The 16,200-nt window shown below is 40.0% G+C and overlaps 1 protein-coding gene across 11 annotated transcripts in view; it reads left to right on the top strand.

Moving 5' to 3' along the window:
- The window catches only part of LOC140202653 (ELKS/Rab6-interacting/CAST family member 1-like), a 754,922-nt gene that overhangs the window by 244,857 nt on the left and 493,865 nt on the right, over positions 1 to 16,200 (top strand). For all 11 annotated transcript variants that reach the window (XR_011887141.1, XM_072267763.1, XM_072267762.1 and 8 more), the window contains one exon: positions 7,080 to 7,240. Coding sequence is in view for 10 of the 11 variants with exons in the window: in XM_072267763.1 (XP_072123864.1) it covers positions 7,080 to 7,240 (161 nt within the window). In the remaining variant the exon portion in view is untranslated. The remainder of the gene's footprint in view (positions 1 to 7,079; positions 7,241 to 16,200) is intronic.

The raw sequence follows: 16,200 nt of genomic DNA, 5'->3' as shown, positions 1-16,200 counted from the left end.
TGCAAGATATAGGAGCAGAATTAGGCCATTTGGGCCATTGACTTTGTTCTGCTATGTCATCATGGCTAATCCATTTCCCTTTCAGTCCCTTTCTGGTCTGCAATTCGTCTTATTCTGTCTCAGTAAGCAGTAGCATTTTCTGCATGAGTGACTTTGTAGAATGATTGCTGTTGAATGACAGTGACCTTTGTAAAGTACAAAGACTAACTCTAACCCACTGGTTAGGTGGTCTGAGGTTGAGCAAATTGGCAAGGCTTTATAATGCTTTGACATTTGATAAATTCACGAATATTCACAGATATTCTGAACTAATGTGAGGTTATTCATTCTAAATCTGAAAAAGAAAAAATATTTTTATAATGGTAAACACTAATATATATGGGAGAACGATTGGGTTTGCGTGTTCATCAACACAAAGGTGAAGCAAGATTCAGAGAGACGACAGAGATTAGGCCTTTATCTCAAAGGACATGTTAAGTGGTGGAGAACAAAGACTGACAAAGGGAATTGAAATTCTATTCAGCCATGTGGTTCCTTGTGTGAATCCTGTAATCATACACACCCAGAGTATAGAAATATTTACAAGCCTATCAATGGTCACAGGTCACTCGCCATTAAGAGCATACCCTTTCTAATGAACTTTCTCTTAGATCATCGGCAGCGTCTTTTGTATTACCATAGGTGTCCAGAGAATGGTTGCTTCCTTTAATAAGTTGCCAGAGGTGATGGTGAAAGCAAATATGATAGAAGCATTTAAGTGGCTCTTAAAGAGGCATATGAATGTGATGAGAGGAGGGATATGGACCATGTACAGGCAGAAGGGATTAGGTGTCAGTAGCTTAGTTTGACAATGTTGTGGGCAGTAGGGCTTGTTCCTGCGCAGTACTGTTCTATGTTATAATGCGAATGGTTAAGCTGAAGAGGATATTACAGTAAAATAATCAACTTTTAAGACAGGGTTGGAGCACTGTGGAATTATTTACCTTTACCAGCAAAACCAACAAAACCTTATTATTTCACTTACTGATCTTATTGGCAAGCATATTCTGATAACAAAAGTGCCACTCATTTCTGTAATTAATTTCTCAGGGGAAATTATTGGTAGTCATTTACATAACTATATTTTTGTTTGTGCACCAGTATAGTTTCTCAGACCAGTTCTTTTCAGTGTTACAACATGTGGCGATAATACTGAGTAGCACTTAATGCATAACCTTTTGCTAGTTTCACATTGCCATATTTGTGAAGTGAACTGTATTCATGATTTTCCAATCAAATCACCACTGAACTACAATCCCAGATTTCTTTCTGTATGATTTGGAGAGAAACCACAATTTAATTTGGTGGTTGTTGTTGTTTATAATACAAAATGTACTTAGCTGACAATGGATTGTGTGACTTCCAAACATGTCTATAATAAGAATCACTTTCCTCACAATATCATTTAATCACAGAACTTGTGTAATAATTCAGTTATTCACATGCAGTCTGCATTAGTCCCATTATAATCTATATGTGGCGATGAAATGAATGATAATTTCTCTCCTTTAGCTCTTATTTGCTCTCTAGTCTATATTTTAATAATCTAGACAGTATAATCACTTTTAATAGTAATAAAAACTTTGAATTTTAAATTAACATTTTTAAAAATCAGTTGTTTTTCCAGGATTTCTGCATTAGTTTGGGGATTTAAATTTGTATCTCTTCCTTGATATAATTTCCTTCTGCTGTTGCAGTGTAATATTCATCAAAGCAGTAGTGACTGATTTATCTCTAACAGTTTTACCTGCTGATGTTATATCAGCTGTAAAAGTGCTACCCAGAGTCGTATTTCTGCTTACTTTTCTAGCAGTCTAAATTCAGTGAGATAGATCATTAATAGCAGGTCATCCACCAATGCAGAGCTAAAGCCAGCACATCACCACAACACTAAAATAATTTCACAACCTATGGGCTCAATTTCAAGCACTTTATAACTCATGCTTATTATTATTTATTGATTAATTTATTATTATTGTATTTGTACATTTGCCTTTTGCAAATGGTTGTCTTTGTGTGTAGATTTTCATTTATTCTGTTGTATTTCTTTGTTCTACTGTGAATGCCTGCAAGAAAATGAATCTCAAGGTAGTATATAGTTACATATACATTCCTTTGATATTAAGATCCATTTCTGACATCTTCCTCCCCTTTCTCTGTCTCCATCTCTGGATTTAAACTGTCGACTCACATTATCTTGACTATATCTTTTCCCACTCTGTCTCCTGTAAAAATGCTATTCACTTTTCTCAGTTCCTTCATGATATCCACCTTCTTCAAAGAACAGGTTTCCGTTCCTCCACTATTGTTGCTGTCCTCAGCTGTATCTAGTCCATTTCCCAAACATCCACGCTTACCCATCCTCTCACCTCCTGAACAGTGATAGTTCCTCTTGTCCTTGCCTTCTGCCCCATGAGCCATTGCATCGAACACATTGTTCTCCACAATTTCCATCATGTTGAAACAGATCCTACCACCAAACATATCTTTACCTCTCTTCCTCCCCACCACCGCTCATGCCCCACTTTCCCCCTTCCTTTCCAGTGCTGAGGAAGAGTCATGGCCCAAAACTTTGACTGTTTGCTCCTTTCCATAGATGATGCTTGACCTACTGAGTACCTCCAGCATTTTGTGTGTTTTTTTTTTATTTCCAGCATCTGTAGAATTTCTTGTGTTTATACTTCGATAGTAAATTTACTTGGAGCTTTGACTTCTAAGTGACAGCACAAAACAGCAAAGATAGTGACTCAACTTTCTTAGAAATTTGCATAAATTTAGTATGTCACCAAAAACTTTGACAAATTGAGATAGGTGCGCAGCCTCAAAATTGAGAAGCGACCCTTCAGAACAGAGGTAAGGAAGAATATTTTTAGCCAGAGAGTAGTGGATCTGTGGAATGCTGTGCCACAGACTGTGCTGGAGGCCAAGACCATGTGTATATTTAAGGAGGAAGTTGATAGTTTCCTGATCGGTTAGGGTATCAAAGGATATGGTGCATAGATAGGTGTATGGAGTTGAGTGGGATCCAGGATCAGCCGTGGTAGAATGGCAGAGCAGACTCGATGGGCTGAATGACCTAATTCTGCTCCTATATGTTATCAACTATGGTCTTATGCACAATTGGTTGCATTATGGCTTGGTATGGAACACCAATGCCCAGGAATGAAAAAGGCTACCGGAAGTGGTGGACACAACCCAGTGCATCACAGATGAAGCCATCCCTACCATTGAATACTCTTACGTGGATTGCTACCACATGAAAGCAGCATCCATCGTCAAAGACCTCCATCATTCAGGCCATGCCCTCTTCCCTCTTCTTGCTACTACCATCGGGCAGGAGTTATAGAAGCAGGGGTTTCACGCCATGAGATTCAGGATTAGTTATAAACCGACAACGGACAGGTTCCTAAACCAGCAAGGATAACTTCACTCGCCGCAGCACTGAGCTGGCTCTATGACATACAGACTCACTTTCAAGAGCTCTTTACAACTCATGTTCTCAGTTTTTTTTTGTTTGCTCAGTTCATCTTCTTTTGCTCAGTCTTCATTTATTTGTAATTGGGAAAATGCTTGAAACTATCATTATAGAAGAAATAGTGAGGCATCTGGAAAGAAAGGGGTCCATCAGGCAGATGCAGCATGGATTCAGCATAAGCAGAATCTTTGACAAACTTACTGGAGTTCTTTGAGGATATAATGAGCGCAGTGGATAGAGGGGAACAGATGGACGTTATTTACTTGGATTTCCAGAAAGCATTTGATGAGATGCTAAATAAAAGACATCCACATGATAAGGATGCATAGAGTTGGGGTGATGTATACCCCATGGATAGAGGATTGGTTAACTAATAGAAAGCAGAGAGTTGGGATATATGGGTGTTACTCTGATTGACAACTATTGCTGAGTGCTGTGCCCCAGGGGTTGGTGCTGGGTCTGCAACTGTTCACGATATACATTAATGATCTGGAAGAGTGGACCGAGTGTGGTGTATCTAAGTTTGCTGATGATACTAAATTGAGTGGAAAAGCAAATTGTGCAAAAGATACAGAGAGTCTGCAGAGGGATATAGATCAGGAAGTGGACAAGGGTCTGACAGATGTATAATGTTCGTAAATGCGAGGTCATCCACTTTGGAAGGAAAAATGGACGAGCAGGTAATTATTTAAATAGTAAGATATTGCAGCATGCTGCTGTGCAGAGGGACTTGGGAGTGCTTGTGCATGAATCACGAAAGGTTGACTTGCAGGTGCAGCAGACTATCAAGAAGGCAAATGGAATGTTGGCCTTCATTGCTAGAGGGATTAAATTTAACAGCAGCGGGGTTATGCTGCAACATTTCAGGGTACAGGTGAGGCTGCACCTGGAGTACTGCATGAAATTCTGGTCTACTTACTTGAGGAAGGATATACAGGCTTTAGAGGTGGTGCAGAGGAGGTTAACCAGGTTAATGCCAGAGATGAAATGGTTAGACTATGAGGAGAGATTGAGTTGCCTGGGACTGTACTGGCTGGAATTCAGAAGAATGAGGGAAGATCTTACAGAAACATATAAAATTATGAAAGAGATTAATAAGAGAGGTAGGAAAGTTGTTTTCACTGATAGGTGAGACTAGAACTAGGGGACATAGCCTCAAGATTCGTGGGAGTAGATTTAGGACGGAGATGAGGAGAAATTGGTTTTCCAAGAGAGTGGTAAATCTGTGAAATTCTGTGCCCAATGAAGTGGTGGAGGCTACCTCAGTAAGTATATTTAAGACACAGTTGGATAGATTTTTGTATAGTAGAGGAATTGAGGATTATGGGTAAAAGACAGGAAGGTGGAGATGAGTTCATGGCCAGATCAGCCATAATCTATTGAATGGTTGAGCAGGCTCGATGGGCCAGATGGCCTACTCCTGCTCCTATTTCTTATGTTCTTATGTAGGTTTTTATAAATTCTTTTGTATTTTTTTTTCTCCTGTTAGATGACTGCAAAGAAATGAATCTCAAGGCAATATATGAATTGATAGAAATGGAGATGTTTCCAGTAGTAGGAGAGTGCAGGACCAAAGGGCACAACCTCAAAATAGAAGGGTGTCACTTTGGAGCAGAGCTATATCTTTAGCCAGGGTTTGGTGAATCTGTGGAATTCATTGCCTCAGATGGCTGTGGTGGTCAAATTTATTGGGTATATTTAAAGCAGGGTCTGATAGGTTTCTGGTTAGTATGGATATCATAGGTTATGGGGAGAAGGCTGGAGAATAGGAAAGAGGAAGAGCATAAATCAGCCATGATCAAATGCAGAGCTGATTCGGGCTGAGTAGCCAAATTCTGCTCCCATGCCTTATGGTCTGATATTTACTCTAAACTTCTGCTAGAATCTTTGGCAGACAGCTGAGAGATCGAACAGAAGATTAGTTGTAAGTTAAGCAAATGGGTGCCTATGCCTAATAGCCCATCTTCTGTTTAGAAAAGAACATGTGCTGATCTATCCAGAATTATGTGTCTGATGTAGTTAGTTTGGGGAATCATGAAATTTGCTCATGTAATGGTCAGGGCTGAAATGGGCTCAAATAATTTGTGTCTTCATCACATCAATTTGACAACACGTGTGAGTCCATTTCATCTCTTGTATGTGCTGTCTGTTTAAGATTTATCAAATACACTGTAGTAGATTGTCAAATGTCCAACAAATAGTCGATCATCGACTGTTTATTATTGACAGTTAAAATCCATCTCACTATTCTAACAACTTTCAGAACATAACTGAAGATTGCTCACAAATAGGACTTACACTGTATTAGAGGAGTAAATTTCTCACTGTGTACTAGATTTCTTAACATTTCCACTAATCCAAAAAGTTTGAAGCCAGCTAGCATAATATGTATGATTTAACAGACAAAAACAAAAAGTTAACCGAATATTTATGATAGGAAATTAAAGTTTTAGCTGATCAAACACTAGCAATGGTTATGGAAAGATTGATTTCCTGAGAATTAGCTTAAACTGTGCCAAATCCCTCCAACCACCATTGTGTGCAATTTAGTCTGGCACACTGACCTCTAACTTGCAGAGGCCAGTCACCCTCGTGCCTCCCTCTGCAGATGATCTCATTAACGAACTTCAAGCCACCTTCTGAGCCAGACCATTACAGATCTCCTCAGATCTTGAGATCTGCCCTCCGGTGTCCAAACGCAAGTAAGCCTGTTATTTCTGCCTGCTCTGGTCCATCCTATCTCTCCTTGTTTAGTTCCTTCCCACTTACGCCCAAGACATCTTTCATGCCCTCTACCAATTCAACAACTTCCAATTCTCTGATCCAAGCCAGTTCATCTTTACTAAGAACTCCCAGTTTTTAAGCACCTTCATCCAGTATTATAACAGAATTAAGTCGACCCGTTTCTTTCTTGAAGACCCAACAGGTTCCCCTCCAACAGCACTCTCATCTGCTTGGTAGATCTTGTCCTTACGCTCAACAACTTCCCTTTCGTTTCTTCGTACTTCTGCAAATCAAAGATGTAGTCATGAGCAATTACATGGACCCTGGTAAAATCTGTCCTTTTTTTGTTGGAAGCACTGTGCAATTCTTGTTCCAAGCCTTTTCCTGCATATTTCCCCAGTTCTTCCTCCAGCACATCAGTTATATCAGTGCTAACTCCTGCATTCAAGCAGAACTCATTAATTTCATATGCTTCACCACCAGTTTCGACTCTACTTTCAAATTCACCTGGACTATTTCTGATAGCTCTCTTCCTTTTCTGGATCTCTTAGACAGACTTGCCATTGACACCTGGCTTCCATGGCTACCTTGACTATGCTCCACTCACATTGCCTTCTGTAAGAATCCCATCAGTCCCTTTTAGCTTCAGCAATGTCCTCCTCTTCCCAAAATTGTATCTTTCTTTCTCAATGGAGTCCTCACGTGTATTTCCTCCATATCCTGTGCATCTACTGTAATGTTTAGTGTTTGTTATAATATTAATGTATATATAATCAATGCTGTAGTATTAATATTGAATTTGATTGTTGTTCAAATATAACTTTTGTATTTGGCATTTTAGGTAGAAGAGTTAATGGTAGCTATGGAAAAAGTGAAACAAGAACTGGAATTGATGAAAGCAAAGCTCTCCTCTACCCAGCAGTCCCTTGCAGAAAAGGAAGCCCACCTCACTAACCTACGTGCTGAGAGACGGAAACATCTTGAAGAAGTCCTGGAAATGAAGTAAGTTCAGTCATTTTAATTCACTGGTTCAGTTCTGAGCTGAGTTCCTTCTGCTTGTTGTACAGTTACTTTGCTTGCTTTTCTAAATTAGATTTCATTACTTGTGTCCATTGAAATCTATGAAGTGGTCTTGATATGGCTGAAATATATGGCTTCTGCCCTCTTCAATTAGTTCAGTTCACTTGTGCTGAAATATTAGGAAAAACTTGAAGATGAGCCGTGCCATGGCTCTACTAACACAACAGTTGGAATATATGGAAGTGCACTAGTCTAGATTTTGAATCACTACTGATTGATCTGAACCAGAAATATAATTTTGAAAGTACTACCTGAGAAAGTACTTGAAGAAAAGGGCTGAGATATAACTGTTTTGCAGCACGTTGTATAATAACAAATGAGACTTAAACGTTTTATTGGTGGTTAGCAGAAATCATTATCAAAGAGATTTTATAAACATATTGTTATTCTTTTTTTGAATGGTGTATCTCAGTATCACCTTGTTAACACCCTCAAGATATGAGAAATACTTGGTCATATTGACTGTAAAACATTTTTTTGTTTGTAGATCCAGAAAGCGCACTTATTAATGCTTTCATGCCATTCAGTCTCGTATTGAGATCCTGTATCCACAAACACTTTTGTGACATTAGCTGGCAAATAATCACTGTGATAAAAAAGATGGTGTCACTGAGGAAGCGGATATTGTCCACAGAATGCTATTACATCTGATATTGCGCATGTGTTGCAGCCCTCATTTATTAATGGAAAAACAACAAAAACAAATAACCATTTTATTTTGGCATGTATCTCATTCAATATACTTTCTCTTTCAAAAGAAAACAGATCCAGCCTGAATTTTTCCCAGGGTGTGTCTGAGACAAGAATGAAGTTTTTCTTCATGTTGGATCCTTTAGGGAATTTGCAGGTTTTACATTTGTATACATGATCCCTGATCTCCCATTCATATATAGATATTTTCTAATATTCTTCAGAGGTAACCATAAGTTCTGTGGAATGAGGAATCAACAGTTACCATCTCTGAAGTTATCTTGAATATTCAGCTTGCACAAAAAGTATGGTCTGAGGTTGTAATATCTTGCCTGGTAACACCTATTGAGACAGATAATTGTGGTTATGAATTTGGAATGTGTCATATCATGTTGATTGTCTCAAGCTTAGATATGTGGCATCTCTTCTCTATTTGAGTTAAGCTTGGCTAAGCTTGTCAGTCATCTACATACTGTGGCGAGCATGTGGTCCATGATGACAGACACGGAAGCTCGTTGAACTCAACAACCGTTTTATTGTGATAGACACAAAACAGACCAGGCACCATGAACCCAGAGAGCGAACCCAACCAGTCTCACACAGATGGGGGAGGTGACCATCACACACCCTGGTTACAGTTAGGGTGACCCATAAATACACAAGCCAATAATTTATAGCCCAAGCTAAAATGTAACAATAGATTAATTTTATTTATATAGTATATAACTCCATCCTTATGTGTGTATTTGTAAGTTATTTGCTGTGTTATAAATCTCAGAGATCATTGAGTACACTAATAGTTCTCCCATGGGCTTACTGATGGAACATCTCTAATCTAAAGATCATAGCAAATAATTCCTCATTGATTTTTGTATGACATCTCCTTGTAGCAATCAGAGGTCTAGTTGTAAATTCTCGATTGGCTGTCCTGTAAGCTCCAACCCTTTTCTGAGGTTTCTGTTTGGAATGTCAGTTCCTTCTTATCATCGAAATTTTAATCGAGGCTCTGTTTTGACTGTCATTGATTTATTTGACAAACTGCTTGTGAACATCCAACTAACATCATTCCATAACCTTGTTGGACAAATCTCTTGTCAATTTCATATCCTATCTCAATTAGCTGGGGTTGGAGAGAGGAGCTTACTCGGATAGTTAATGAGCTTCAACATGTAATGCACTTAAGCATCCTCTCTGGGATTGAGCATCTCTTTGCGACATTGAACTTTGACTGGACTTGGTTTCAATCCATCTCTGATGATAAAGTGATCCATAAAGCAGACTTGGAGATTTTACCGTAATTTGGTAAAGAACAGACCATGGGCACAGTAAAAAAAAAAAAAAAGTCTCGGAAGTCCCATCATCTCACGCAGACGGTAGAAGGAAGAAAACTCTCCCTGCCATGAACCTCCAACGCCGCAAACTTGCCGATGTAGCATCCTGGAAGCAGCCGACTCTTGAGTCCGTCTGAAAACTTTGAGCCTCCGACCAGCCCTCCGACACCGAGCACCATCTCTGCCGAGCGCTTCGACCCCAGCCCCAGCTGCCAAGCAACAGGCAAAGCTGAGGATTCGGGGCCTTCCCCTCTGGAGATTCTCGATTGCACAGTAGCAGCGGCAGCGAAGCGGGCATTTCAGAAGTTTCTTCAATGTTCCTCCGTGCTTCTCATGTCTGTCTCCATCAAATCAGGATTGTGCACAGCATCCGACTTGACAAATACAGATATCATTCACTGGAGAGGCTGAGCGCTGTGTCGCGCCGCCATCTTCTCCTCCCCCTTTGATCCTACCAAAATGAACTACTTCAGTGTTATCTGGGTTAAGCTCCATCTGCCACTTCTCAGCCCAATTCTGCATCCTATCGATGGCCTGCTGTAACCTCTGACAACCCTCCAGACTATCCAGAACACCCTTAACCTTTGTATCATCAGCAAGCTTACTAACCCACCCTTCTACTTTTTCATCTAGGTCATTTATAAAAAACACAAAGAGGAGGGATGCCATAATAGATCCCTGCGGAACACCACTGGTCACTGAACTCCAAGCAGAATACGCACCATCTACAGCCACCATTTGCCTTCTGCAGGCAAGTCAGTTCTGGATCCACATAGCAAGGTCTCCTTGGATCCCATGCCTCCTTACCTTCTGAAGTATCGAGTTTCTTGAACCTTTTGTAAGCTTTTCTTAACTAGATTTTCTACGTACTTTGCACACCATGGTTCTTTCACCCTACCACCCTTTCCCTGCTTCAATGGAATATACCTATGCAGAACTCCATGCAAATGTTCCCTGAACATTTGCCACATTTCTGCCGTGCATTTCCCTGAGAACATCTGCTCCCAATTTAGGTTCCCAAGTTTCTACCTAATAGCATCATATTTCCCCCTACCCCAATTAAATGTTTCCCAAATGATCTGCTCCTATCCCTCTCCAGTGCTATGGTGAAGGAGATAGAGTGGTGGTCACTACCTTCAAAATGCTCTCCCACCGAAATATCTGACACCTGACCAGGTTCATTTCCCAATACCACATCAAGTACAGCCTCTCTTCTAGTTGACTTATCTACATATTGCGTCAGGAAACCTTCCTGAACACAAATTCCACCCCATCTAAATCCCTTGCGCTAAGGAGATGCCAATCAATATTAAGAAAGTTAAAATTTCCCATCACAGCACCATTTTATTATTGCCTCCCAATCTGCTCCTCAATCTCCCTGTTTCTATTGGGGGGGGGGTCTATATAAAAAAAACACCCAGTAGAGTTATTGCCCCTTTCCTGTTTCTGATTTTCACCCACACTGATTCAGTACACCGTCCCTCCATGAATTCCTCCTTTTCTGCAGCCATGACACTATTCTAATTAGCAATGCCAGGCCCCCACCTCTTTTTACTCCCTCCCTGTTCTTTTTGAAACATCTGAAACCTGGCACACTTAGCAGCCATTCCTGCTCCTTTGGCATCCAAGTCTCTATAATGGCCACAACGTCACAGTTCCAAATAGATTTGCAAAATATCTTGTACTGGGAGACATTGTACAAACAATAAAAGTTAAGTTGCTGTGCTTGCACAAAAATCTTAATGGTTATACATGAGTGGGTGTTCCTTCCACTGAATTAGCCAGGTTTGATACCAGTTACATCACTTACAACTACCCTAAATCCAGTCCTTTTTCTATTCCTACATGGTTTGTCTCTATTCTGTGGACTTACAATGTCCTTTGCACCATTTTGAGAAATGTTTATAATTCATATCATGCACAACATTTCCCATATGCAAGTAACACACACAAAATGCTGGAGGAACTCAGCAGGCCAGGCAGCATCAATGGAAAGGGGTACAGTCAACATTTCGGGCCGAGACCCTTCAGCAGGACTGGACTCCTGACTCCTGAGATGAGTGCTAATCCTCATCTTTTTTTCCTCCAGTCCTGCTGAAGGGTCTTGGCCTAAAACATCAGCTGTAGTCCTTTCCATAGATGCTACCATGCCTGCTGAGTTCCTCCAGCATTTTCTGTGTGTTACTTGAATTTTCACCATCTGCAGATGTTCTCTTGTTTGTGATTTCCCATATGCAGTTTATTTTTATTATTCACTAATATTGCGACACATCAGGATCCAAACAGCCTTTGTTGTCTTTTCCCTTTTCTGTCTTTTTCCCTAGTATTTCACCACTTATGTTTCTGTAAATGGCCATCCAATATTTCAGTTCTTGTTTTGGGTAACTCTAAATTTTCCATCTCTCTAAACACTTTTTTGGAGTGAACTATCCAAAGCAGCATCTGTTCCCTCTTGTCAGATTCCACAAATAATCCAATCACTTCCTTCCAATCTATGTTATTGCAAATCTACCAACAATCATATCTCTGTTAAGAAAGTATCAAAGGATTTTAAAGAGTATCAGTGTTTTTTCTGAAAGATTTTATCGCACATTACTCTTTTAGACTCATGACCAGTCTCAGTTTAGTTTGTTTGGCATAGCCAGCTCATTGTATTGCATAACCTCTTCTTTCTGCTCTATAAATTCTTTACACAAGTTGTTTTCCAGGAAATCCTGTGGCTCAATTACTTTAATTGTTCCATTTTGTGCTCTCTCAGTTGAATCACACAACTCACTGTTTCAGCAATCAATTGATATAATATATAAAAGGATAACCACATTGTGAACAATTATTGTCTAACTACCAATTTTGTTTACGCACAAACATTGCAGTATATATTTTAATTACGTGGCTTATTTGAAGTTTGTAGGATTTAATATTAATGATAACAATATGGGAAATTCCTGTCGGTACCAATAGGGATGACACATTCTTTTTGCTTTTGGACTTGACCATGAAAGTGAAATTGAGAGGAAGTCAAGTGAATGGTGGACAAAGTCAGCAAATCAAGTTTGGACATTGGACTTGGGACTTTCGTGCTGTACCAGCAGGTTTCCCAGATTATTGGATGTTATTCCCCACAAGTGTCAAATTGTTTTTTTGGATTTTACACTACATCATGATAAATATTAGATGCTACACAGCATTATAAATTAAAGGGAACTTGGGGGCTCAGTGAGTTAAAGGAGACATAAAAGCTGAGTTGAACGTGAAACTGGGGGCCCAGTGATTTTCCAAGGGTTTATGGCAAACATCTGGTGAACTAGATATCAAACCCTCAGGAATCAGAAAGAGGATTACTAGAGTTTTACTGCATCATTTCTTTAAAGAATAATATACGCCAGCATGTAATAAATACAAGAGGTTCTGGTACCGTGTATGTAGCAGAAAAAATAACTTACTTTTGATGAGGTTTACTTATTTTATCCCTGATTGGCTGAGGTTTCATCTGTCATATAGAACTGTATCGTAGACAAGAATAAAAAAAAATCAAGACTCTGATTCCATGTGTCTAGTATGCGTTGTATCTTGCCAGCATTTTCTATTTTGTTTCAGGTTTTTGGTACTTGTAGTTCTTTTAAAAAAATTACTGTTGTATGGGGAACACACATCAAAATTGCTGGTGAACGCAGCAGGCCAAGCAGCATCTGTAGGAAGAGGTATAGTCGACGTTTCAGGCCGAGACCCTTCGTCAGGACTAACATCATTTGCTTCTGATATGGATTGTGCTACGTGCTTGTTGGTACTAGCTCTTACAGTGTTGAATGTGAACTGGAATATCAATGCAATGAGAGTTGTGTATATAAATTTTAAATGATGGTGTCAAGAAATAAACAAGAATGATGAATTATATTTAAAATGTGCAGAATTAACAGTTTGTTTCCATTAAATTGTATGGATAGTTAGAAAAATTGTTTGATTACTCAAGCATGACAATTAGTGCAACAAGAAAACCTGGTGTACACTGCATGAAGAGACTCGGCCTTTCAGTCAGTGGAAAACGTACACTGACAATTGCTGTTGTCTTTGTTCTATTATTAAAATACTGCCAGTAGGGTGCACTTGAAATTTCAAGACAAGTATTTTTCCCAAGATTGTATTTATTTTAGTGGATACAGTTATATCATCTTAGCTGGAAATGATCATGTTTGGGCAAAATTGCATTGTGACTAAACGCATTGATGAAGGAAGAGCAGTAGATGTAGTGTATATGGATGTCAGCAAGTCATTTGATAAGGTACCCCATGCAAGGCTTATTGAGAAAGTAAGGAGGCATGGGATCCAAAAAGGGACATTGCTTTGTGGATCCAGAACTGGCTTGCCCACAGAAGGCAAAGAGTGGTTGTAGACAGGTCATATTCTGCATGGTGGTCGGTCACCAGTGGGGTGGCGCAGGGATCTGTTCTGGAACCCCGACTCTTTGTGATTTTTATAAGTGACCTGGATGAAGAAGTGGAGGGATGGGTTAGTAAGTTTGCTGATGACTGAAAGGTCGGAGGTGTTGTGGATAGTGTGGAGGGCTGTCAGAGGTTACAGCGGGACATTGATAGAATGCAAAATTGGCTGAGAAGTGGCAGATGGATTTCAACCCAAATAAGTGTGAAGTGGTTCATTTTGGTAGGTCAAATATGATGGCAGAATATAGTATTAATGGTAAGACTCTTGGCAGTGTGGAGGATCCGAGGGATCTTGGGGTCCGAGTCCATAGGACGCTCAAAGCAGCTGCACAGGTTGACTCTGTGGTTTAAGAAGGCGTACGGTGTATTGGCCTTCATCAATCATGGAATTGAATTTAGGAGCCGAGAGATAATGTTGCAGCTATATAAGACCCTGGTCAGACCCCATTTGGAGTACTGTGCTCAGTTCTGGTCGCCTCACTACAGGAAGGATGTGGGAGCCGTAGAAAGGGTGCAGAGGAGATTTACAAGGATGTTGCCTGGATTGCGGAGCGTGCCTTATGAGAATAGGTTGAGTGATCACGGCCTTTTCTCTTTGGAGCGACGGAGGATGAGAGGTGACCTGATAGAGATGTATAAGATGATGAGAGGCATTGATTGTGTGAATAGTTAGAGGCTTTTTCCCAGGGCTGAATTGGTTGTCACAAGAGGACACAGGTTTAAGGTGCTGGGGTGTAGGTACAGAGGAGATGTCAAGGGCAAGTTTTTTCCACAGAGAGCGGTGAGTGCGTGGAATGGGCTGCCGGCAACGGTGGTGGAGGCGGATACAATAGGGTCTTTTAAGAGACCTTTGGATAGGTACATGGAGCTTAGGAAAATAGAGGGCTATAGGTAAGCCTAGTAATTTCTAAGGTAGGGACATGTTTGGCACAACTCTGTGGGCCGAAGGGCGGATATTGTGTTGTAGGTTTTCTGTGTTTCTATATTTAATTCGGAACATTGTTTGGAATTTGGCTAATAAAATGGAAAGGTTAGTATCTTTTTCAAGGTAACTGTGCACTCACAAATATTTCTAATTGTCTAACCATTCAAACATCCTCATGATAAGTATTATCATCCCTATTTTGTTCGCCATTAAAATTGGGAGAGTTGCTTATTTAGTGAAGTGACACAATAATTCTTTGCAACACACATCAAAGTTGCTGGTGAACGCAGCAGACCAGGCAGCATCTCTAGGAAGAGGTACAGTCGACGTTTCAGGCCGAGACCCTTCGTCAGGACTAACTGAAGGAAGAGTTAATAATTCTTTGACCTTTTTTTTGATCTTTGCAATTTCAGCACTATCTGCTGTAGCTGTCTATCAATATGTTTCTTTGTTTTGTACAGATCACTTGAAGCAAGTCACTGAAAATATGTTTGTGGATCTTTTACTTTTGGTGGGGGAGGGATGCTGCACTCCATATTCAACTTGGGTCTGATGTACCTCAGCTGTACTTGGTAATTCTAACTCACACAGATGCAAGTTTAGCCCATCTAGTCTTTCTTCATAAGACAATCTGGTTTTCCATGTGTTGAGTCAACTTTCTCTTGACTGCTTCTAACTTACTTTTTCTGTGCCTTATCATTCCATTCACTCTCCACAAAGTGTTGCAGAACTGCCCTCTTGGCTGTTGGATCTCACTGTTGATCTCATCCGTCCAGTCTGCCAGAGCTGACTTCATGTGCTAAGATTTCACCTATTTCACTGGGGTGTGATGCCTGCCGGCTACCCTCACTTGGTTTAGCCTGCCTTTTGAAACGCTGTACTGGGGTATGGCTGTTATCAAATGCAAACAGTTACTTGAAGCCACATGTGAGAGCTGAGTGTCCGGTGGGAACCAAAAGTGACTCGGCTGCCCCAGAATGGACATGACAAGCCCATTCACCCTGGACACCCAGTACATGTCTGTGTACGCTGGATGAATTCCTCTATCAATAACTATTAAGAACTAATATATGTTTTTATACTACTGTAGTATTATTGGTAGTGTTTTAATTTGTTCGGTGGGAACCAAAAGTGACTCGGCTGCCCCAGAATGGACATGACATATGTTTTTATACTACTGTAGTATTATTGGTAGTGTTTTAATTTGTTCTGTATTTTATTTACATAATTTGTTACTATGTTGCCATAGTGAAGACTTAATTAGAATCATGGGAATGTGCCAGAATAGTTTTGTATTCATTCTTTGCCCTTACTTAAATCACATCTTGTATCAGATGCTTATCTTTAAAAACACTAGGGTGGTGTCCAGATTTACATATCTTCCAGGCTGAATTCAGATGAGATCTCAGAGGACTGGAATATGAGGTATAAGTACTGACATCAAAAAGATTGCTAGATATACATCATTAAGTTATACATTTGAAATTGAGCTAATGT

The sequence above is a fragment of the Mobula birostris genome, chromosome 9 (assembly GCF_030028105.1).
Source record: "Mobula birostris isolate sMobBir1 chromosome 9, sMobBir1.hap1, whole genome shotgun sequence".
Taxonomy (NCBI): Eukaryota; Metazoa; Chordata; class Chondrichthyes; order Myliobatiformes; family Myliobatidae; genus Mobula; species Mobula birostris.
This window is presented reverse-complemented; position numbering and strand designations above follow the sequence as displayed.